This window comes from Sphaeramia orbicularis, chromosome 3 (genome assembly GCF_902148855.1).
Source record: "Sphaeramia orbicularis chromosome 3, fSphaOr1.1, whole genome shotgun sequence".
Lineage (NCBI taxonomy): Eukaryota > Metazoa > Chordata > Actinopteri > Kurtiformes > Apogonidae > Sphaeramia > Sphaeramia orbicularis.
In genome coordinates, this window is record NC_043959.1 from 22,009,710 (window position 1) to 22,034,952 (window position 25,243).

A 25,243-nucleotide genomic window follows, 5' to 3' on the forward strand; every position below is an offset into this window, starting at 1 on the left:
ACCATTGTTTTTGGTGACTTTTGATGGTCTATTTTTTACGCAGCTGTACACTGTCGGGGGCTGCAACAGAAATCCCCCCAATCCTTTGCTACATAATAAAGCAAATAAACAACACAATGTAAAAAAAAATGCCAACTTAATTATTCTTCAGAAAGCAGATTGTGTTTAATATGAAATGTGATATTGTATAGAAATACCCATAACTGTTCATTTGATATTTTCAGAAAATTATCAAACATCCTCCAACCATTTGGAAAAAACACACCACCTGGTGTCAAAATATGACATCATGTAAACTCAAAGTAGTGGCATGAAGAAGGAGAATTGTTAGACAATTGATATGAACTGAAATAATGGTCAGAGAACCAATTTTTCCCACAAAACTCCACCTAGTGAATGAAAATGACCCCATATGAACATATGAAGCAAAATTTACAATATTTTGAGGCAGGGATTGAAAGACAGTGTATGACCACTTAGTTTATTGAAAGTCATGAGAATTTAAATCTTCAAATCATATTTTACTGCATTTCTAACGGTCTTGTTGTCTACCTCAAGTTCAATTGCCATTTTTCTCATGGATTTGGTTGGATCCCTTAGGATTTTGGATTTGAGAGCTTTAATAAAAGCTCTGGTACGTTTTTTGTTGCTTCCTCCACTTCCAGACTTTCTCGTAATAGTTTTGTTCATAGTCATTCTCTTCTTTCCATAATAAACAGTCTTTATGGACACTCCAACTATTTTTGAAATCTCCTTTGGTGTGACGAGTGTATTCAGCAAATCACACACTCTTTGACGTTTGTAAATTTTGCTTCCCCACCCTGTACATGGTTTCATCATTACTGACAACCAGGGTCCAAAACTAGGGCCCAGAACCAGCTGATCCAAAGTGCATTTACAGTAGACCGTGGACTGACCCAGTGAATATATGCAGGATCTACTGGGACTGAGGAGATTTACTGAGTCTAGTTCAGATCAAGTACTTCATACAACACAGATACTACTGCTGTGGACCAGCAGGGTGTGACTTTATTCTGGTAAATTATGATATTTTTCCCACCTGTTTTTAAATTATGACATTATTCTTGTAATATTATGGCTTTATTGTCGGAACGCGACGACTTTAATCTCATAAACGAATGACATTTTCATTAAATTATGAGGTTGTTTTATCACTATGACTTTATTCTCATAACATTGTGATTCTTTTTGTATTCGACTTTATTATCATAAAATTATGGCATTTTTACTTTCTTATGTGGTCCTAATACTCCGTCGTAGCTTTATTCTCCAATTCCCTCGTATTTGAAAAACTAGGTTATCCTCAGTTTCAGTTAGTTTACTAATCATATAGAGCACAAGGTTCATAATCACAAAATGAAGACAAAAACCATGAAAGATCTGATCATGAAACCAAGAGCTATAGTAAGAAGTAATGTTAGCCAAAACAATACATAATTTAACCCTTTCATGCATAAGTCACTCCAGTGGACAGTTCTTCTCCAGCTGTTCTCTTGTATATTAATGGGTTTAGTTGTTTTAGTTCCATATCAGCCAACACAGTGGACACTTATGCATCATCTCATATCCTGACATTCATACCATTACTGTAACTTTGCTGTTCTTGATAAACCTGATCTGCACTAACATGTTTGAGTGTAAATCAATTGTCATTTGTTAGACAAGAAGGTTTTTTTTGCACATTATCTTGATGAAGTGAGGAATTAATAGCATTAGAATATGTTAAAATGTGAGAAGACATCAGATTAGCACCATTAAACATGTTTTTATTTCATTGTTTTCATATCCCTGTCTGATATTGGGTTTTAAACATGTTTCTTTACTTCAAAAATTAAATGCATGGATATTTTTGTAACTCCACAGAAAAAAAAACCTTGATCGCATTGTTTTTTTTCACGCCTAAGGAGGAATAAAAACACTGAAGAAAAAAATCTTGACTAAGGTTCTCACAATTAATGCATGAAAGGGTTAAGGTATGATTTTAGCCAAAAATACAGCAGAAATTAATGTTACCTGACACCAAACAGGATCCACAGATCTAGGTTTGGTTTCCTGGATTTGTGGATCCATCTACGTCTCTTTTCTGTGTCATTCAGTGTGTGTATAACGATAGCTCCGACTGCTTTTCAAACCTGTTCGTACAATCAATCGCACAACAGCTCTTCCCCATTTTTTAATGAATATCGTTCTTTAGTTTTGACAGTATTGAAGCCAACGCTGCTATTCATCTCCCTCTTTCTGCCATTCAGTGGGCGGAACCGCAGTAATTTCCGCTAGCGGTGACGTCACGTGCATACCCACTATTCTTGGAGCTTCCAACAAAAGAACATATTAACAGCGTCCTTTACATCTGTCTACATTCCGGGTTTTTTGACCCAGTTAAACGTCTTTCCTTATGTTTTTGTCGTTAGCCACCGTGTCGGCGTATGTTTCGTACCTTGCAGGAGCAGATGGCGCAGCGGTCGAAGCTGGGTTTCCAGTCCTCTCCGTTGCGTCTGACGCCCTCTTCCTGTGGACAGTCGCCGCTGCAGCCTGGACCGGACGTACACACACAGTCGTATCCGCCCGGCAGGTTCACGCACACGCTGTCGTTCCAACAGGTGTGTGTCTGCAAACTGCACTCGTCGATATCTGGAAAACAGACAGACATACGTACGTTTACTGTACAGACGTGGACACAGAAGTGGTTTAAACTAATGCACAGTACAGACACTTTCCTACAAACATTTCCCAAAATAAGCCAAGAGTTTATTTTCACCATTAACAAAAAAAAAAAAAGTAGCAACAGTGCTGTGATCAAATATAGATAAACTGTACTTTTAACCTCATTTGGTTATTTTCACTGATTTATTTACTTATTTATTTTTATTACCCCCATTTCCCTTTTTTTTTTTTCTCTCTCTCTCCTTTTCCTTTCTCTTCTTCTCATTTAGTTTCAGTTACCTAATGATTATCTTTGGTCATATCCCTGATTTTTTTTTTTTTTTTGAGGAGTCCACATCACAATAGTCACACGACATACACATCTTACACACTCCACTACACACAGAACATTTACACAACCAAAACAGGACATTGATTCATACTACCTATTGTCCAAAAGTTTCCTTGTCACTTGGTTTTGCTTCAATAAAGGTTATGGGGAAAAAAAAAAAAGAAAAGAAGAACTGGTTTAACCTGATCCAGTGTGTGTGTGTGTGTGTGTGTGTGTGTGTGTGTGTGTGTGTGTGTGTGGGGGGGGGGGGGGGGGGGGGGGGTCACAGTGCCCCCTATAGGCCAGCTGCCAATAATGTTTTTAAATCAACTACTGTACTTTCCGGACTATAAGCCGCTACTTTTTCTCGTTTTGAACCCTGCGGCTTATACAGCGGTGCAGCTCGAGTATAGATTTATACGGGCTAATGGCCTCCAGGGGGCGCTCTAGCAGGAAGCACAAAAGTGAGACAGACAGGTGGAAGAGGTGATGTGGAGTTAAACTTAAGTTTGAACAATCATTTTGCGTGTCATGCACAAACCCTCATCATGGAAAACACACGAAGAAATGCATATTTTGCAGCTTTTAAGTTAAAAGCAATCAATGTTTCTGTCTAAGAAGGAAATAGAGCTGCAGCACTGAAGTGCCATTGAGCAACAACAGAGGAGAGACGTAGAAGGTGTGTGACAGAGCCTTTGAGGCTGTTCAACTCCAACATTGAAGAAGACGACTTCAGGGGTTTCAGTGACAAAAGGAAGATGAAGATAGAGACCAATGACTTTTCCAGGTTTTTTAAACAGTCGTGTTCCTGCCGTTTTACTGCCGTGTTACAGGCACTGTTTGGAAAAAAGCAGTTAAGGTATGGAAATAAATATTTAAATAATCTTTCTGTTTACCATCTTTCTGTGTAAATATCTCATGTCACAACGTGGACACCTGTGGTTTATAGTCAGGTACGACTTAAAGTCAGCAGCGGCTTATAGTCAGGTGCGGCTTATATTCCGGTGCAGCTTATATAGCCCGGAAAGTACGGTACATCTCTATATTTTGACATTTTTTCTTGATCAACTGTCCTCTGATGTCTTCTCTTACATCAGACTGTGTTCAAGTGGGCGAGAGGACCAGACACCAGCCACACTGTCAATCTGAAGCAAGCTACCAATAGAAATCCACCACTTCTGCTCATGTAGATCCCGCCCATCATGTTCAGTTGAACTTGCAGGCAAAAGTTTTTGACACGCCAAACTTTTCTACTCGCAAATGATTGTGACCTGGAAGTACATACTATTTACAGTTGCAAGCAAAACTTTTTTGAGTTGCAAAAGACTTAGAGATGCAAAACCGGTCAATGTATCTTTTGGGTAATTGGATTTTCTTTTCAGAAAAAAAAAGAGAAACTAGTGGTTAATTGATTTTCGTTTTAAAATAGAGGAATTAAAATTGAATTTCAAGGTGTTTTTCTTTTTCAGTGTCAAAACAGATAAACCAGATTTTAAAAAACAGATCGATTTTCATTTTCTCTGTCTAATAACAAAAAACAAAGTTACTACCTGACAGAAATGGAAAAAAGACCAAAAACAGCTTTTTTTTTTTTTTTTTTTTTTTTTTGCTTTTTTCGAGACCAGATGTTGTCATTTTCAAGTAAAGAGTGCGAATGCCTAGGTCACAAAGATTCTTACGAATGGTGGGTTTGTACGAATCTTCTAGTTTGTAGACATTTGTGGAGGGAGGATTATTGTTATGGAATGGACAGAGTTTAATTTATTGTGAAATGCTGCTGCAAAATAGACAGTCTATCCTTGATCTATACAGCAATTTTGTGTTTTGTGAAGGAATTTGGGGTAAGGGGGTGGGCTCCTTTTCAAATGTTGGACTTTCTTTTATATAATCCTTTTGTTGTTCGAAATTCAAAATAAATAAATAAATAAGCAAGAATCAATTTGGATGGATTGAACTGATTCATTGTAGATCTGACAGAGCTGTGATCCTCCTCAGTTTCCTACAGCGCACACAGGGTCCTGACAAGCTTCTCATTGGTGCTTACACCGACACCTATGGGTGCAGAGCTGACATGTTGCACAAAGTGCTGCATCATTCCTCAGATGTACTCAGTGAACGTAGACGAAGCCTCTGGTAGATTTCTTTTTAATTACTTTTGCTATTTCCTTGCGTTGCTGTGGAGCCCTGCAGGAATCTGGAGTGACATTTAAGATAACCGGTGCACAAATTAATGGTTAATATTAACACCCCCTGGTTACTATTATTCTTATTTTTTAATTTGTAGGCTGGTATTTGTATCAGTATGAAATAATTACAGGAGAATAGAACTTGGGAAGGTCAGCTGATGATAAAATAACAAAATTTATCTCAGAAATTAGAGGCATTTTCATTCCACAGAGGAGAATTATGATTCATTTTTTACTAAATATGGAATTTCATAGAGTTTTCTGTTTGATGAAATATGTCAAAAATGTCATATTATCACACACTAAACACACACACACAGAAAATATACACCAATGGATTATTTTACACTAGGGATGTAACGATTACCGGTATAACGATAAACTGTAGTAAAACTGCAGACGGTTAATATTACCGTTTAAATTCTAATTATCATGATAACCGTGCTTGTTTACCACACTTTTAGGGGAAAAAACGCCAATGTAAAGATCTGCTTTTATGTCAAATATTTGAGTATAGTTTTAAATTACAATTTGGATTTTCTATAGCTAATATTTGGAACCAATATTCACTTTTAAAGTCTTTGAAAAGGTTTAAGAGTCTTGGTTTTTATATTTTTTTTTTGTGTTTTCTGGCCTTTTATGTTTTTAAAGTAGGTTAAAGTGAAAAAGTAATAGACAGATGATATAGAAGAAGTTGTGCTGAAAAAAAAAAGATACGAAACATGGGTATAGTAAACATTTCTTTATATAGTAAATAAAGGAAAAATCAAAAGTACTGAAAAACGACCAAAATAGGCTCAGATCCCTAAGGGTTAATACTTGAATATTTCTGCCAACAGAAGGTACATTGTGCCTATTATTTTATTTATTTATTTATTTTGTAAATACAACTTGGTTAAATTATTTCAGTGTGCGTATAAGTACTTTTTGAACATTTTGAGCACAATTTCAATAACACCGCGATAATAATGATAACCGTGATAATTTTGGTCACAATAACCGTGACATGAAATTTTCATATCGTCACATCCCTAGTATACACACCATGCGCCACGGCAAAATCCATGCCGCCACACCAAACATTTCATACAAAAAAATCATCACTGTCGCATTTGACTTATTATACATATGTATAAAATATAACACTGGGTTACAAAAAAATGTTTTTTGCAAGTTGTCTAGGTTTTTTCAACTGAATTAGGACCATTTTGCACCGCTAAATCCAAAAATGAAATCTGTTTTTCTCAATCAGGTCAGGTTTTTTTGCTAATTTGATTTGGAAAAATTTGATCTTCTCACAAAATTGATTACATTTTTGTGACTTTTTCAGTTGATTTTTTATATAGTTTTCACCCAAAATAGGTTTTAAGAGAAAAAAATCATTTTCTAACAGGATGTATTTATTATTTATTATGTATTCATCGCAGATGTAGCAGAATACGTCAGGCTTATTTTTGCAAGATCTTCTAGTCGAAGCCATTTCATTCACCTGTAATATTAAAAAAAACATTAATCATAAATTGGCAAAAGTAAAATCTTCAGAACTCATTTATTGCAAGAAATATGAAAGAATTTTGTATCATATGATGTGAAAATGCCCATAAATGTAAGCAAAAATGTTAAAAAGCCAATATGTAGCATAGTTCTGAAAGTTGATCTGATTGAGCAAAATTAATGTGATTTTTGGATTCAGCACACCAAAATTATCCTAAATCAGCTCAAAAAACTTCAACAATAAATTTGTTGTTGACCAGTGTAATAGGCCAGGACAAACATCCTGCCCCCTCAAATGAAAGTTTGTGAACCTTCAGGAGGTAGGGAAAAGGTAAATGAGAATAAAGTTTCACTTTCCCTTCTGCAGGGGGCAGGGAATTGCACTCCCATAGTATTATAAGTAGGACACACATGCACCCCTCTGGCTGAACTGCGTGTGGGCGGCCGAGCCCCACCCACCCACTGGCCAAAATGCACATGTCTGTCTCCTTATGAGTACAATACAACTGTAGAATGAATGCATTTATAAAGTTAGCACCACTCACATAAGTAGCCTATCCAAGCTAACACCAACCTTTCCCCCCAAAAATGTAAGTTTTCAAAGTAATAAAGTCAGACCTGTCAGTGGTCAACCCCACAACTCAGAAGTATAACACACACAACAGTACATACAGTAGTGTGTGGTCATTTTTCAGATGTACAGTGTGGGGAAGCAAAATTTACAATATTTTGAGGCAGGGATTGAAAGACAGTATATGACCAATTAGTTTATTGAAAGTCATGAGAATTTATTTGCCACAAGAAAATGTACATAATAGAAAATGTTTTGATTCTATGTGTCCTCCTTCTTTCTCAATAACTGCCTTCACACGCTTCCTGAAACTTGAGCAAGTGTTCCTCAAATATTCAGGTGACAACTTCTCCCATTCTTCTTTAATAGTATCTTCCAGACTTTGTCGTAATAGTTTTGCTCATAGTCATTCTCTTCTTTCCATTATAAACAGTCTTTATGGACACTCCAACTATTTTTGAAATCTCCTTTGGTGTGACGAGTGCATTCAGCAAATCACACACTCTTTGACGTTTGCTTTCCTGATTACTCATGTGGGCAGAAGTTTCTGAAAAGGTATGGATAATAGTGTTAGGTATGGTTATGACATCAATATATGTTTGGTTTCAAAACAATTGACGTAGTGCCTGCTGAGAAAAAACAACTAAATGTTCATTGTAAATTTTGCTTCCCCACCCTGTACCCCATGCTCACTGCTGTTCGTCCCATAGAAGAACATAACAGCACTCAGTTCATTTGGAACTATTCAGGCTTACATGAACCACATGATCACCGGAGCGGTGACATCAAAGCGTGTCATAACCCTCTTTATTGGGCTCTGACACATACACGACTGGAAACAAGAGGAGAGATACCAAATAAAGAAAAAAGACTATTGGGAATAATTTAATACGTGTTGGGCTGTCATTCTGATTCTTTGGGTCACTGTACAAACTTTCTACACTTTCTAATTTATGGTTTTTACATTAAAAGTGAATTTAAAGGTTTAAACTTACAAGACAAAAGGATCCAAAAACAACCTGAATAAGAACCGTTTTCCTCTACAAGAACATTTTGTCTACTATACTTATGTTTTCATCGACCTGACAGTGTTTTCTGAACCTTTTTGTTCATAAAGAGGAACATTTCTGTGCTTCATCTTTAAATCCAAAGTAAGTGCAGCTCTTTGCAGCTCAGTGTGTGTTCTGATAAATCAGTCATTTATCAAACTCTCAAAACAATCCTGACAGATATTTTAACAATGGTATAATTCAGGTTCATGTCTTTGAAGGTGACGTGAATGACGAGTCTTTCCATAAACAGCGGGCGTCCGTATGAACACATCTAATATGTGGCTGGAGGCTCAGAATTACACAAACTGAGCTGATTTCCTCTGAAGTTACAGTGTTTTGGTTGTAAATGTTCCTCTTTTTTGTTCTTGTCCCTCCAGTGCAGCCCAGCAGGGAAACGCTGCAGAATGAAACCAAAGACGAGGCAGCGTGAGGCGCCGCATGTCCACGTCCACCGTTAATTAATACGACTGAGCAGACTCACATTGTCTGCAGATAAACACTGAAAAACGGTTCTGCACGAAGCGCTGGGAATTTGTCCCGTCACTTTTTTTTTTTTTTTCTTTTTTGAAAGTAGATTAGGAAGGAGGAATATTTACAGCAAGAAAAACCTGTCACACACTGAGAAAGACTTGGCAGATATGAAAAATATTTGAAAATACCCCATTAAGTGCATTAACATTTACAGTTTCATGACAACTATGCAAACACTGAAAGCTGAGAGAAATGCAAAACAGGAATTAGAAGAGGCTGTTTTTTGGAAGATGAGACTTATTATCTAAAATGGAAAAAAAAAAATATATAGTCAGACCAAAGTTATAATAGTTTTGGGTTTTTTTTCATTACAGTTTAATTTTATTTAGTTTTGACTTTTTTTTGTCTAATTCAGTTTGTTTTAATTAGTTTTTAGGGCAGGTTTGTTAGTTTTTGTTATTTTTTCATTTTTTTTTTCTAAATACTTAGTTTTAGTTTAGTTTTTTTTATATCTTTGATTTTCCTCATTGTCATATTCAAATAAATCCCAGACAGGACTCTGCTGCTTTCTCCCAACTTTAGTCTCCATGTTTCCAGGTAGAGCGGGACCAGAAGCCGACTCTAGAAGTGATGGACCGTGAAGTGCCGTATGGTGTCGCCAGCTAAAATTGCTCGAGTGAAAGAAATTGATTTCATATCAATGCGATGAAGACGAAAATGAAGGAAATTTTATCCATAAATTTGGGTCATATCTGATGACCATGTAAAGATGACAAACTGTATTTTACACAACCTTATTTTGTTCATTTTACAAAAAAAATATTTTCTTTAAATTTTATTCATTTTACTTGCCATTTTATTTGCTTTTGTTCATATTGTTGCCTATTCTGTGATTTTTTTGTTCAGTTTGTGCTTTATTTTGTTAATATATTTTTACTTTTTGTTCATTTTATTCATCACTGTGTGCTGTTTTTGTTCGTTTTGTTGCTTATTTTATTTATTTCTACTTTAGTCTTTTTTTTTTTTTGGCTTATTTTTTCCACATTATTTATTATTTTGTACATTTTTATTCATTTTAAAAAAAAAATCATTTAATATAAAACCCAGTGTCTCCATCCACTGTCATTGATCCAACTCCATGGGTTTTACTGGTGAATCAATGTTGTAGATCAGGGGTGTTAAACTCATTTAGTTTAGGGGTCACATTCAGGCAAGTTTGACCCCAAGTGGGCCGGACCAGTAAAATACTAAGAAATGATATATAAATAATAAGAACTCCAAACTTTCCTCTATATTTTAGAGCAGAAGTGTCAAACTCATTTTAGTTCAGGGGCCACGTTCACTCCAGTTTGATCTCAAATGGGCCGGACCAGTAAAATGATAACTATGAAAAAAGTAAAATTATATTATGATATGGTTTACATCTACATCTGTTTCCAAGTGTTTTTATTCCTCTTTAGACATGAAAAAAACAATGCGATTGAAAATTTTCTTCTGAAAAATAAATTTAAAAAATAAAGATAATACAAAAAAAAAAAAAAACCTTAAAAAAATAATAATGAAAAAAAAAAATTTCTTCTGAACCTATTTTTCATGAAGTTGCAAAAATGTCCACTCAGCTGGACAACACGTTTAATTTTTGACACACAGAAACATGTATTTACTGATAAATTGTGTGAAAACTATGGGGAGGGCTTGTGATTTTGGGGGTTTATGTTCAGGGGAGATCTACATAATGTTACCAATTCATGTCAGAAAAGATATGTAGTGTCTTAAAACTTTAATAAAGATATGTGTTAAAAAAAACCCAAACAAACAAAAAAAGAAGAACAACAAAATCCATGAATATACAAGAGAACAGCTGTAGAATAGCTGTCCACTGTGACTGGTACACATGAAAGGGTTAAAAATCTGAATAACATGAACAACTTGAATTGTCTTAAGGAAAAAAAGTGCAATTTTAACAATATTCTGCCTCGGTTTATCAGTTTATCATTTACACATGTGCATTAGAATCGAACAAAAGATTTAGTAACAGGCAGAATATTGGTAAAATGACATTTACTTTTCTTAAAACATTTCAGGTTGTTCACATTTGTTCAGATTATTTACATTTTTTTGTAAAAGTATAGTTTGGTAATGTAAACATTTTCATGTAATTTTACTTTTTCTACACCAAAAAAACAAAGAGAAAATTTGGGGGTTGTCATTATTTATAGGTTATTATGATAATATTTGACTGGTCTGACACACTTTAAATCTAATTGGACTGTATGTGTCTGTATGTGGAACCTGAAATAAAATGATTTTGACACCACTGATTGTTAATATCTTCAGTGTAATTTTTGCATTTCACAAATTCATCCTGCGGACCGGATTGGACCCTTTGGCGGGCCGGATTTGGCCCCCGGGCCACATGTTTGACACCTGTGTTGTACACTGTAAAACCCGGAATTTGTATTTACTAAAATGCTTTAATTACAATGCACTTAGATGATTTAAGTTTTATGATGTTACTATAAAATGTTAAGTATATTCTACTAATTTGTAGACATAGTTGAAAGTACGAAAAAGTTTAAGTTGAATGGGATTAAATCACTAAGTTTTAGTCATGACCACACCTTTTTATCTTTGCATTGCATTGTGGGTATTGGGCATGTTGTTGAAAATGTGTTATTTTTCTGTGCAGGGGTTCAGCGGGGTTGTGGTGTTAGTGTTAATTTTGGATTTAATATGTGTACTGCAGTGTTTATTGGCCTTTTTGTGTTTGTTTTTGTATTTTTGTAGAGCTGCACCATGAGTCAGAGCCAGAGGAAGAACAATGGCTTTACTGTTCATCTCAAACTACAATTGTACAATAGAAATGTTAATGTCTTGTCAATTTAAAAGCACTTCCTATACTGGCAAATGATGTTATGCTAACTTCCATTCATGCAACTACACATTAAGTTGAACAATTTCATAACTATTATGGTCAGGAACAGGATTTTGAGTTTGATTAATGTAAAAAAAATGTTTAATCAACAATAAATTAATCTGGATGCAATTGAGAAAATTAGTCAGTGTAACCTAAAATGCTGAGTTGAATGGTTGGATAGTGGGGTTGATTTTACAACAGATTTAAAGTACAAATAACTTGGTTTTTTGTGTTTTCTACTTAATAGTTTAAGTTCAATACGTTTAGCATTAAAGTTGAACCTACTTAAACCAATTGATTAGTCGATCATCGTTTAATCGTTTAAGTGCAATCACTTGCCTCAAATTTTTTGAGTAAACTACTGTCTACTACTACTACTACTACTATCCGGGCTTACACTGTAGAAGATGACAGTGTTTCCATGGTAACTACGGAGCCTCTGAACGTCCAAATGGGTCATATCTGATGACCATGAAAAGATAAACTGTATTTTACACCAATTATTTACATGTATTGATAGAATTAGTGGATCAACAGGTATGAAACAGTTTTTTTTTTTTTTTTTAAACAATATCTTTATTGAACTTTATATTACAGAATTAACAATATACTCAACATAAAGCAAACAATAAGCAACATATTCCCCCCAAATAAATAAATGAAAGACAGCAAAAAATAAATGAATAAATATAAATAAAAAATAAAATAAAATAAAAAAAAATAAGCATAAATAAACAGCATACAGCTCCATAAGTTAGCACCATTGTAAAAATTAATTGGTCTCATAACATCTGAGAAACTCAATTAAAGGTGACCATATTTTCACAAAATTCCCTCCCTTTCCTTTAACAATATAAGTGAGTCGTTCCAGGTATGAAACAGTTTAGATCAGTACAGTAGATGGTTTTGGTCACCGGTGGATGTTTGGGTCTTTATAGGTTTACTACAAGACACTTTATTCATTTTTCAGTATATTTGCTTTCTTTCTTCAGGGCCTGTTTTTGTGGTGAAACATCTTCACCATCAGCTTCTTCTCTCAGTTTCATCATTACACTCCAAAAGATGCCACATGAAGCGCCCGGACAGCGTTTCCATCCACTTTTCCTTTATCAGCCTGGTTCAGGAAACGGGGTGAGGAAAGCCTGGCCCTTCCTTTTATCACACCCTGACATTTAACTCTCTTTATCCTCGTCGGCTGTGAGCGGCTCAGAGAAAAAGACCAAAGTCCCGTCAGCCGAGCGCCGTCCTCCCCCGCCAGCACCCGCCACCCGCAGACATCGATCACACCCACGCCGCCGACCGACAGCTCTCTAAGAACACTGCACCGCCAAAGTGCCACCAAGTCCAAAAAGTGCAATACCGTACTCAGGAATAAACGCTGTTCAAAGGAAATGTGTGTTTTCATGTGGATGTCTGAGCGGGTTTTCACACTGTGAGCGCCGCCATCAACACGTCTGTTTATTTGCAGCAGGAACCGACGGATGAGAAATAGCAGGACGTTTAACAAGGCTCATATCTGCACTTTCAGTTTACCTGAGCAGTTATTTTACGATTTATGAACAAGTGCTTTTTCTCTGAACGGTGGACACTTCAGAAACACACATTATATGGACAAAAGTATGTGGACACGTTGAATTCAGATGTGTCTTTTCTAACAGGGGTCTGGGACACAAAACAATAATAATAAATTTCATAATATACCTTAATCAATCAATCAATCAATCAATCAATATTTATATAGCACTTTATATTATTTAGGGATAAATGTCATTGCATGGGTTGGTTTGGTTTAAATTGTTATCTTTGCTTCTAAAATGCCTTAGAGATGGTTTTTACTTCATTTCTCTTAACATTTATTTATTTATTTGTTTGTTTGTTTGTTTGCCCTTGAATGCCCACCAAAGGTAAGTCAAACCCATAGACCCCAGTTAAAATGCCCAAATTTACAGCAGAAATAAACATCTACAGGTTTTAGCCTCTAAAGTTACCATTACTGCATATGACAGCTGTTTATTTTTTTTTTAGATATTACCTGTTTAATTTATTGTAAAGTTTTGATGTTATGTATAATTTCTGCACACTTCTTTATTTACTTTAATTATAATATTGATACTATATTGTACAAACTGCTGCTCTAACTTTGTATTACTGGAGTGTACAAACCATTTCTGACACATTTTGGAAGCAAAGATAACAATTTAAACCAAACTAACCAATATAATGATATTTATCCCAATATAAAACTATATTCTGACATTTGTCATTATTGTTTCATGTCCCAGACCCCTGTTAGGAAAGAAACACCTGAATTCAATGTGTCCACATACTTTAGTCCATATAGTGTATACATTAAAACTTCATTTCTCTCAACATTGATTTTTTTGTTTTGTTTTCATCCATGACTATGATTTTAAATGTTCTACCTCTAAAATATCCTAAATAACTTTAAGGAAATATGGATGTTTTTATCTCAAATCATTATGAACAGAATATCTTACAGCTGTAGACATGATGTGTCCCAATATTTTTGTCCATATAGTTTATAAACATCAATATTTCCGTAAAGTTTAATGGGAGATTTTTCTTCCTCAGTGAGATGTGAAGAAAGTAGATGGTTAGATGTAGTAGAAAATTATTATTTACAGTCAGAGCATGAAAAATATTTTACAAATTTAGAGGAAGAACAAAAAAAAAAAAAAAAGAAGACTGTTGAGAGAAATTAAGTCAAAACCATCTCTGCGGCATTTTGGAAGCAAAGATAATAATTTAAACCAAAATAATCAATGTAATGATATTTATCCCAATATAAAACTATATTATGTCATGACTGCTTTGTAACCCAGACCCCTGTTAGAAAAGAAACATCTGAATTCAACCTGTCCACATATTTTTGTCCATATAATGCACATCTTCAGAAATGTAATATCTTTTCTTCCATCTTCACCTCCCTGAACTTCTGAAAACACATGTAGACCAGTGTTGTCAACATTAATAAGACGAAGATGCTGCATTTCTGTTTTCGTACCACCCTGGTTTTTCTTATAATATTAATATGAAAGTCATTCGTCTGATTCTGTGACTGATGAGTAAAATCAACTAAATTTACATCATTTACAGTTTGTTTTGTGGGAGAAGTATTTGTATTTTATATTTACTGTTCTGCCAACGTGTCCAGGGACTGTAGATGGAAATTATCCAGGAGCTAAATCTGGCACAATGCATCTGTTTTCCTATGAGATTAAAAACCAAAAGCTACAGGAGGAAAGAAATACTCCAGAATAAAACTGTTAATTTAGGACAGTAGACAGAATCAACAGTAGTTATGTTGTATTTTTTAATTTTAGAGCAACGTGGTACACAACACCTCTACGGGATACACTAAGAAAAAAAAAAGTGATGCATAAATTAATCCTAATGAGGTCTAAAACTGAAACTAAACATTAAAAGAATGTTTTTAGTTTGCATGGATTTACAAATCGGAGATTCTACTGTAATGTACTCATTAGACTAGAGCAGTGGTTCGCAAACTTTTTACAGCGGAGTACCCCTTGAAGTATAGTTTTTTTTATTCCAAGTACCCTCAACTCTCACTTTAGCATTTTTGATTGAAAAAAAATGAGGCAAAATTTGTTCCTGTGTCAAAGGTGTCTGTTTATATTTTCAAAACTTTGTAAACAAACAACATATATTTAACTGTAATATATAAAAAATACCAAATTTTTTTAAAGTAAATTTTGTGTGCAACATATAAACTGAAAAGTGCCCTCCTTCACTGATAAGAAAAATAAATAAATTGGTCATCGCTATCATATATAAGCACTTTAATATTATTTTTAATCTTTTATTACCTGTATATATATCCTTACATGTTGTATATATTTCTTCCATCTGTAGTATAGAGTTAGCTTTTTGTATACTTTAGTTTTATCTTTGTAGTTTTTGTATATTCTCAATATTTCTCAGTCGAATTTTGCATATTTTTTAAGTATTTGCTGCTAAACTGATTTTCATTGTTCCTGTATTAGTGACAATAAAGATCTATTCTATTGTATTGAACACAACTTAAAACCAGTTTCTGTTAAATATATTTTGAATGTTATTTATATGAAAAGGGTAAATAATAATAATACTAATAATACATTTTATTTGGTGGTACCTTTCAAGTCATCCACGGTCACTAAAAAGCATAAAATAAAATAAGATCTGCCTTTATTTGTCCCTCAAGGGGAAATTCCAACATCAACCATAATTAAAACAAAACATCAACCTAAAAACAAGTGTGTTGTACAGTGTCCAGTCAAAGTGAATATGCCAGTTTGAACACATAGGTTTTGAGTTTGGATTTAAATGTTTAACCCTTTCATGTATTAATTGTGAGAACCTTAGTCACGATTTTTTTCTTCAGTGTTTTTATTCCTCCTTAGGCACGAAAAAAACAATGCGATCCAGTTTTTTTTTTTCTGTGGAATTACAAAAATATCCATGCATTTAATTTTTGAAGTAAAGAAACATGTGTTTTAAAACCCAATATCAGAGAGGGATATGAAAACAATGAAATAAAAACATGTTTAATGCTGCTAATCTGATGTCTTCTCACATTTTAACATATTCTGCTATTAATTCCTCACTTCATCGAGATAATGTGCAAAAAAAAAACTCTTCTTGTCTAACAAATAATTGATTTACACTCAAACATGTTTGTGCAGATTAGGTTCATCAAGAACAGCAAAGTTACAGTAATGGTATGAATGTCAGGATATGAGATGATGCGTAAGTGTCCACTGTGTTGGCTGATATGGAACTAAAACAACTAAACCCATTAATATACAAGAGAACAGCTGGAGAAGAACTGTCCACTGGAGTGACTTATGCATGAAAGGGTTAATGTTATTACATACAGTGTTTTGCTGATTAACACAGTCATTCGTTCATCCTGATTTTAGCCCAGTTCTATTCCATGACATTCTACTGTTGATCGACGCTCCTCTGCTGCTGTAAATGTACCACGTGTCGCCTGTTTTGGTCATTTTTTTCATGATATACAGAGTGTATCAAAAAAACTAAACATTTTGAAACATTACACCCCGTTCTGCATTTGTTAATTTTTGGAATTTTCTTTTATGGATGTTGGTAGGTAGGGGATTGGTGGATGTTTGTCCAAATTTACAGACCCAGGTTTTCATGCATGAGTGAGCAGGGGCAAATTGCGTAATCCAAGTTAAAACTGGTTTGCGCGAAGTAGCGGTGGGATTTAAATCCAATCAAAGGTCATGGGAGGGGACAATGGGCATCCATCTTGTTTTCCACAAAAATGCCAGGTTACAGCATTGGTTGGTTTGGTTTAAATTGTTATCTTTGCTTCTAAAATGCCTTAGAGATGGTTTTTGCTTCATTTCTCTTAACATTTTTATTTATTTATTTATTTATTTATTTATTGCCCTTGAATGCCCACCAAAGGTAAGTCAAACCCATAGACCCCAGTTAAAATGTACAAATTTACAGCAGAAATAAACATCTACAAGTTTTAGCCTCTAAAGTTACCATTACTGCATATGACAGTTGTTTAGGAAGTATGTATATATATTTTTTAGATATTGCCTGTTTAATTTATTGTAAAGTTTTGATGTTATGTATCATTTTCGCACACTTCTTTATTTATTTTAATTATAATATTGATACTATATTGTACAAACTGCTGCTCTAACTTTGTATTACTGGAGTGTACAAACCATTTCTGACACATTTTGGAAGCAAAGATGACAATTTAAACCAAACTAACCAATACAATGATATTTATCCCAATATAAAACTATATCCTGACATTTGTCATTATTGTTTCATGTCCCAGACCCCTGTTAGGAAAGAAACACCTGAATTCAACGTGTCCACATACTTTAGTCCATATAGTGTAGATATTAAAACTTCATTTCTCTCAACATTGATTTTTTTTTTTTTTTTTTTTTTGGGTTTGTTTTGTTTTTATCCACAACTATGATTTTAAATGTTCTACCTCTAAAATATCCTAAATAACTTTAAGGAAATATTGATGAAAAAATGCCAGGTTACAGCATTAACACTTTGGCCTAACCCTAACCCTAACGCTAACTTGGCCTGTCCTCAGTGATATTTTCAGGCCTAAACAAGTTGAATTAACTTTGAAAGGCAGGAACAGCTGCCATGGGTAAAGAAATAAAACTTGAAAAAAGGTGAACATCCAAAATTAGAGGTGTGCAGGATCCCAAAAAAGTAGAATGTGAAAAAAATAAAGGAAGGTCCACATAACCAGTCTATTTGGATGTATCTCAACGTTGCCCAATATAAACTTTTTAAAACAATTTTTCTTTTGTTTTTGCTCTTGTAAATCTGTTCTTGTATTTTTGTTAATAAGAACCGTGCACACATGCTGTGGTGTTTGTCACCACATTCAGATGGACAGTATAACTACATGGACCAGTAGAAATTTGATTAATATCTGTTTACAAATATGAGTGCAAAGCAATTTGATCATTAAAAATCATGTGTATTTGTAGACATTTGTAACACTTTATGATTTATGATTGATTGTACATATGATTAGGCTTTACAAGTTATTTTCTGATCTTCTAAGATGACGTATATTGCATGTCACATGCTATTTTGGTCGGACACTGCATATAAAACACCTGTGTATTTTGTATTTGTGGACACTCTGAAATGTATGACTCTTGATCATTTACAACTGATCATATGTTTGAAAAGTTTTAATATTTTTTTCTGTTATGACGTGTAACGTGGGTCACGTGTTGTGATTAGACGCCACATATAGAACACTTGTGAAAGTTTCTGTCCTCAGTCTGATGAAGGGCCTCGGCCCGAAACGTCACAATTAAATGGTTTGGGAGCTCACTGGTTGTGCGGACCTTCCTTTATTTTTTTAAAGAAATAAAACTGACATGGTGGCCAAAGTGTTAATGCTGTAACCTGGCATTTTTGTGGAAAACAAGATGGATGCCCATTGTCCCCTCCCATGACCTCTGATTGGATTTAAATCCCACCGCTACTTCACGCAAACCAGTTTTAGCTTGGATTGCGCAATTTGCCCCTGCTCACTCATGCATGAAAACCTGGGTCTGTAAATTTGGACAAATATCCACCAATCCCCTACCTACCGACGTCCATAAAAGAAAATTCCAAAAATTATCAAATGCAGAAGTGGGGGTAATTTTTCAAAATGTAGCCTATAGTTTTTGTTGATACTTCCTTGTAGAACTGAGTGTGTGACCTTAAAAGTTTGGAAACACTGTGGCGTAATGACATGGAACACAAACTTTAACAACAGACCGTCGTTACAGAAACTAAACGTCTCTGTCGGTGTGAAACCCTGACTCTCAGATGCTGTTGTTTCTGCGGCTGATGAGTGGCTTCTCTCTGCGAGACTCGGCCACCGACATACGACGACAACACCGGACGTACGCTGTAATTGGCTGCAGCACTGGGTTGGGAGGAAAACAGCTCAGGCGAGAACCCTCTGGGGCTGCCGCAGACTATTTGCATACACTAAATGAAATCCCCATCAGCCGGTGAGACGTACTGTACCTCTGCCGGTGAGGGATTAATGCTCTTCATGCTACATTCACCACATTCAGCCACGAGCAGATGGAGCGGACGCTTACGTGTCGGCTTTGAGCGACTGTCTTACAACAAAAACACAAAAGCCCTTCAGAAAAGCCAGCGGAGCTCAGAAAACGTCACACACCTACAGTAAATACACAAATCCTGCAATGTACACACACACACACACACACACACACACATCTAACAAACAAATCCTCTCTGACAGATGCTGGTAATTAGAAAGCATCACAGAGCTCAGTATTAAAGTCTTTAAAGTATATTTCTTTGAGAAAGGTCACGGACGTCACACACAAACACACACATATTGTCGTGCAGAGACAGCGGGGGGTTTACGGTGTATTATCCTCATCTTTATGCACAATCTGTTTATTAAAGCCACCTGTCTCCCCCCTAAAGCATTCGGGATAATAAACGTGTTTTGAGATGCAGTCCATGCAGCGCTCAGTCCAAAGTAATAAAGCAGAGGAAGCGCCACAATGAACGGGATCTACGGTCACACCAGCAGAGTTCACAGCCATGAAAGAGAGCGTAACGCAGTACGGGGGTGGGCGGTGGACCGAACATACGCACAGTACAGGATGAGGATTCTATGTGGGATGTAAGTAATGTGGACCATAAGCATAAAGTGTCAGGTCATTTAGAAGACAACAGGAGGCAGTGGTGGAGAATCCCTGCTCCATAAAGTAAAAGTCCGGCCAGGTATTGATTCTACCTATTCACTTAACACAGGTGATTCCACTAATTATCCCATCTACCTAGATGAGGGGTTGTGCTCATCAAAATGGGCTGGTTCAGTGAATGGTCTGACCAAATACATGGCAGGATTTTTATTTTATGGAGCTGGGATTCTCCACCGCTGGTTATTAATGACTTAATGGGGGTTGTTTTATTCCTGATTATGATTAGCCAAAAAAGTGCATATTTAAATACTACCAGATATAAGTTTATCTTAAATTCACATAAAACAACAAAGAAGGTGCTGTCTTACATGTAACAGCCACTGAAACCCAGTGGTGGAGAATCCCAGCTCCATAAAGTAAAAATCCTGCCATGTATTTGTTCCAACCATTCACTGCACCAGCCCATTTTGATGAGCACGACTCCTCATCCAGGTAGATGGGATAATTAGTGGAATCACCTGTGTTAAGTGAACACATACAGGGTGGGGAAGCAAAATTTACAATATTTTGAGGCAGGGATTGAAAGACAGTGTATGACCAATTAGTTTATTGAAAGTCATGAGAATTTATTTGCCACAAGAAAATTTACATAATAGAAAATGTTTTTATTCTATGTGTCCTCCTTCTTTCTCAATAACTGCCTTCACACGCTTCCCGAAACTTGCGCAAGTGTTCCTCAAATATTGGGGTGACAACTTCTCCCATTCTTCTTTAATAGTATCTTCCAGACTTTCTCGTAATAGTTTTGCTCATAGTCATTCTCTTCTTTCCATTATAAACAGTCTTTATGGACACTCCAACTATTTTTGAAATCTCCTTTGGTGTGACGAGTGCATTCAGCAAATCACACACTCTTTGACGTTTGCTTTCCTGATTACTCATATGGGCAAAAGTTTGTGAAAAGGTATGGATAATAGTGTTAGGTATGATTATGACATCAATATATGTTTGGTTTCAAAACAACTGACGTAGTGCCTGCTGAGAAAAAAAACAACTAAATGTTCATTGTAAATTTTGCTTCCCCACCCTGTAGAACCAGTACATGGCAGGACTTTTACTTTATGGAGCTGGGATTCTCCACCACTGCCAGGAGGAGACTGAGTTTAGCATTTTCCCTTTGTTCATCCTCTTTTTTCCTAACCACAGTAGCAAAAAAATGCACTTCATCCACGTACTGGAAGAAGCGAGTGAGCAGTGAGGGCCCACCCATACCCTGTGTGCTTATGAGGTGTGTATGATAAACCTACACTGTGACATATTCCCAAAATACCATGAAACTGATGTCCAAGTGTTGTTTTTCACTGGGGATGCACCAATAGTGATACCAATATCAGTAAAAAACTAGAAAAGTACTCTGACAGCACAAACATCCGCCAAAGTAGAGCAGTCCCCCCCGATCACCACCAAAATTTAACCCTTTCATGCATAGTGGTCACTACAGAGGACAGCTGTTCTCTTGAATATTTATGGATTTTATTGTTTTAGTTCCATATCAGCCGACACAGTGGATCATCCCATACACTGACATTCATACCATTACTGTAATTTTGCTGTTCTTGACAAACCTGATCTGCAGTAACATGTTTGAGTGTAAATCAGCTGCTTGTTATTATTATTATTAGACCATAATTAACATTTTTTTTTAAACAGAAAGTTGTTTTGTTTGCATATTATCTTCATAAAGTGAGTAATAACTAGTATTAGAGTATGTTAAAATGTGACAAAACATCAGGTTATTGGCATTAAAAAAAATTTCATAGTTTTCACACAGTATGTCAGTAAATACATGTTTCTTTGCTTCAAAAATTAAATGCATGGTGTCCGGCTGAGTGGACATTTTAGCAATTCCATGAAAAATAGGTTCATAAAAAAATTTCAATGTCATTGTTTTTTTCATGCCTAAAGAGGAATAAAAACACTCAGGAAAAAAAAAAATCTTGATTAAGGTTCTGATAACTCATGCATGAAAGGGTTAATCATGTTCCTTATGCCAGTATCAACATTTCCTGAGAATTTCATGAAAATCCATCCATAACTTTTTGAGTTATCTTGCTAACAGACAAACAAACCCAGATGAAAACATAACCTCCGCCGTTCCTTGGAGGAGGTAACAAAAAACAAAACCCAAAAAAAACTTACTAATAAAAAATATGTGGTGAGTTGACAGAGACAATCCCAATACATAAAAGACATGACAAACTCTGAAGTTGAAACTGAAGCACTGTGGTTCTGTTTATCTGTCAAATGTTCATTGTGGTCGGTTTCAGATGCTGCAGCTCTTTCATAATCCATAGTTTGAGTTCTTGTTTGTTCAGTATTAATTGTCCGCCTTGTAAATCCAAGCTGGACTGACTGTACATATCCTGACCAAGGAAAATAAAATTCTCCCTTTGTGCAGTAATCTACACCTGGCTTTTCTGCCTCCCTCCATAATAATATACATTATATAGACTAAATGTCCTCTAAAATTAACATTTATTTGCAACATAGTATAGCAAATTATTACATGATCAAAACAAATTAATTTTAGCAAAAAAAAAAAAAAAAAGTCTCTGTTTTGAATGTCTGGGGTCGCCAGAAATTTGTGATGTTAAAATCAGGGATGTAAGAAAATATCGGTTTCGCAATATATCGCAATATTTCACTTCATGACACTGTATCGATATTATAAAGTGCTGTATTGATATTTTTAAGCATTTATTGAAATGCAGACATGGTGGAGATTCATTTTTGGTTTTTTTGTTTATCATGCTCTTTTATTTATATATTCACATGGGTATTTTGCTCTGTTGTTTGTATACTAAAAAGGTAGTATTGTGATATTGCAGGTCATACATGTAGTTTTATGAAATTGATAACAGTTATTTCAAGCATCCTAAAAGCACTTTTTACTGTCTGAAAGAGGCAAATGTAGTTTTTTTTTTCCTTTTAATTGGGAATACACAAAATTTATGTTCTGATGTTGGATTATACAGAGACTGAACACTACGCATTCTTTTCGCAGTAGAATATGAACATTTAAGCAGGCTCTAGTACTGTAAAGTACTGTAAAGTCTGTAAACATGATTTATTTATTCATTTATTTGTGTGATTTTTGTACTGGTAAAGCCACATGTTAAAACTTTATCTATCCAAATGCTCCACCATAAATTTTTCCAGGACATAATCTTTAAAAAAACAAAACAAAACAAAAAATATTGCCTTGTTAACAGTATCGTGATATATCGTATCATGATCCTGGTATTGTGATTTATATTGTATCGCCAAATTCTTGCCAATCCACACCCCTAGTTAAAATGGGGTCGTGAGCCAAAAAAGGTTGGGATTTACTAGTTTACAGTTTATGTAGACCCCCGGGAAATGTTTTAAAATGTATAATTCCATTTTTAAAAATAGGACTAATGGCCCTGTAGTTTACCGGCCAAATTAAAAGCTTTGGGAAATGTATCCAGATGCCATTTATTATCACCCAGTTCTGTGTATTTATTATATTACAGAAGTAGCCCATGTTTTGCTCATATTCCAGTCAGATCTGTAAAAAATTCAAATTCCAACTTGATATCATTGATACTGATTTATTGTATCAATCCACTTCCTATCTGTTACAATGGGAACATTTTTCAAAGTCGCACCAAATCCAGAATCAGATCTGCATCCAAATAATTTCACTAACTTTTGTTGACATCATCATACAGAAGCTGTATACCAAGTCTGAAGTCAATCAGAACTGTAGTTTGGGAGAAGAAGACGATTGAAATTTTTTCCCCATAAGAGCCCATGTTAAAGTTTCTGTAAGTTCCCAGATCCAGAAGAAGATCCTGATCAGCATGTGGACATTATGTTTTGGTCATCTCCCCATCAGGGCTGGACTGTAGAAATTTACACTTGATATCATTTATATTTACTGAGATATTGCATCGATCCACTTCCTATCGCTTATAATGGTGAAATTTTTCAAAGTGGCACCAAATCCAGAATCAGATCCGGATCCAAATAATTTCACTAATTGTTGACATCATCATAAGAAGCTGTATACCAAGTTTGAAGTCAATCAGAATTGTAGATTCGGAGAAGACGATTGAAATTTTTGTAACGGACGACAGACGACGACAGACGACGACAGATGACGACAGACGACGACAGACGACGACAGACGATGACAGGCGACGACAGACGACGACAGGCGACGACAGACGCCGCATGATGACAATAGCTTACAGCCTGTCAGCTGGTAAGCTAAAAAGCAAAATATCACTCCTTTAAGATAGGTTAAATAGAAAGAGAAATTAGTTTGGGAACGGCCACAAAAGTAGACCTGGGTCTTTATGGGTTAAGTATCGGCCACATCACAGAACTACCAACCACACTGGAACTGAATACAGTATAAGGCTGATCTGCAACCAGCTCATCATAGAAAAGCAAGAAAAGACACTGGAGCGAAAGGAAAAGTAAAATAAGGACACATATGACAGGAAGCAGAGTATAGACGGAGGTTTCAGAGAATATTCTTTTGATTATCAGTGTGTGAGCATCGGTGCCGTATGGTAGAAATATGTCAGCGTTACAGATTGTAATCATTAAAACACACAAAATAAAACATGGAGGTCTAAAGGCTGAGCTGCAGAGCCATGGTTGGGCTTCAAAATGCTCCTCTGATGTCGATGTGAACAAAACATAGAGCCACAGGTGTTAAAATGTCAAAGTGCGTCTTATCTTTACTGTTCAGTTCCACGGGCATTGACACAAGACTGGATTTGTATGGAAATACACATTAGCAGAGCCGTAAATACACATTTATGCACAATTACTACACATGACTCATAACTGGGATAGTCACAGTTTTTATTTTATTTTATTTTTTTATCATGTGTTCATTTTATTCCTGCTGCTTCTTGAACCATTGCATCGAAATCTCATTTTGATGTAAGTCTGAATGACAAATAAAGTCTGTCTATGAAAACAAAAGTATAAATCCCTAAAAATTCTGACTTGCAAAGAGGATTTTAATAATATTTACGACTGTAAAGACGTCAAATAAGAATAGATGGATAAATACAGATCAACCGATGAATGTTACTGATGGGTCAGATCAAGCCAAAGTGAACATCAGTGTCAAAAATTTAAGTTTCACCTATCATTTCTACAAAAGGCTTACCGGAACTACATTTTGCACTTTACAGCATTCACATTTCTGTAACTCAGGAACCATTAGAGCTATCCACATCGGATAAATAAAGTTTTAACATGCGGCTTTACCAGAACA

The 25,243-nt window shown here is 35.4% G+C and overlaps 1 protein-coding gene across 1 annotated transcript in view; it reads right to left on the reverse strand.

Annotated features, from left to right (window-relative positions):
• The window catches only part of LOC115414140 (protein kinase C-binding protein NELL1-like), an 806,279-nt gene that overhangs the window by 16,805 nt on the left and 764,231 nt on the right, over positions 1-25,243 (reverse strand). The window contains exon 17 of the mRNA XM_030127358.1: positions 2,459-2,652. Within this exon, the coding sequence (XP_029983218.1) occupies positions 2,459-2,652 (194 nt within the window). The remainder of the gene's footprint in view (positions 1-2,458; positions 2,653-25,243) is intronic.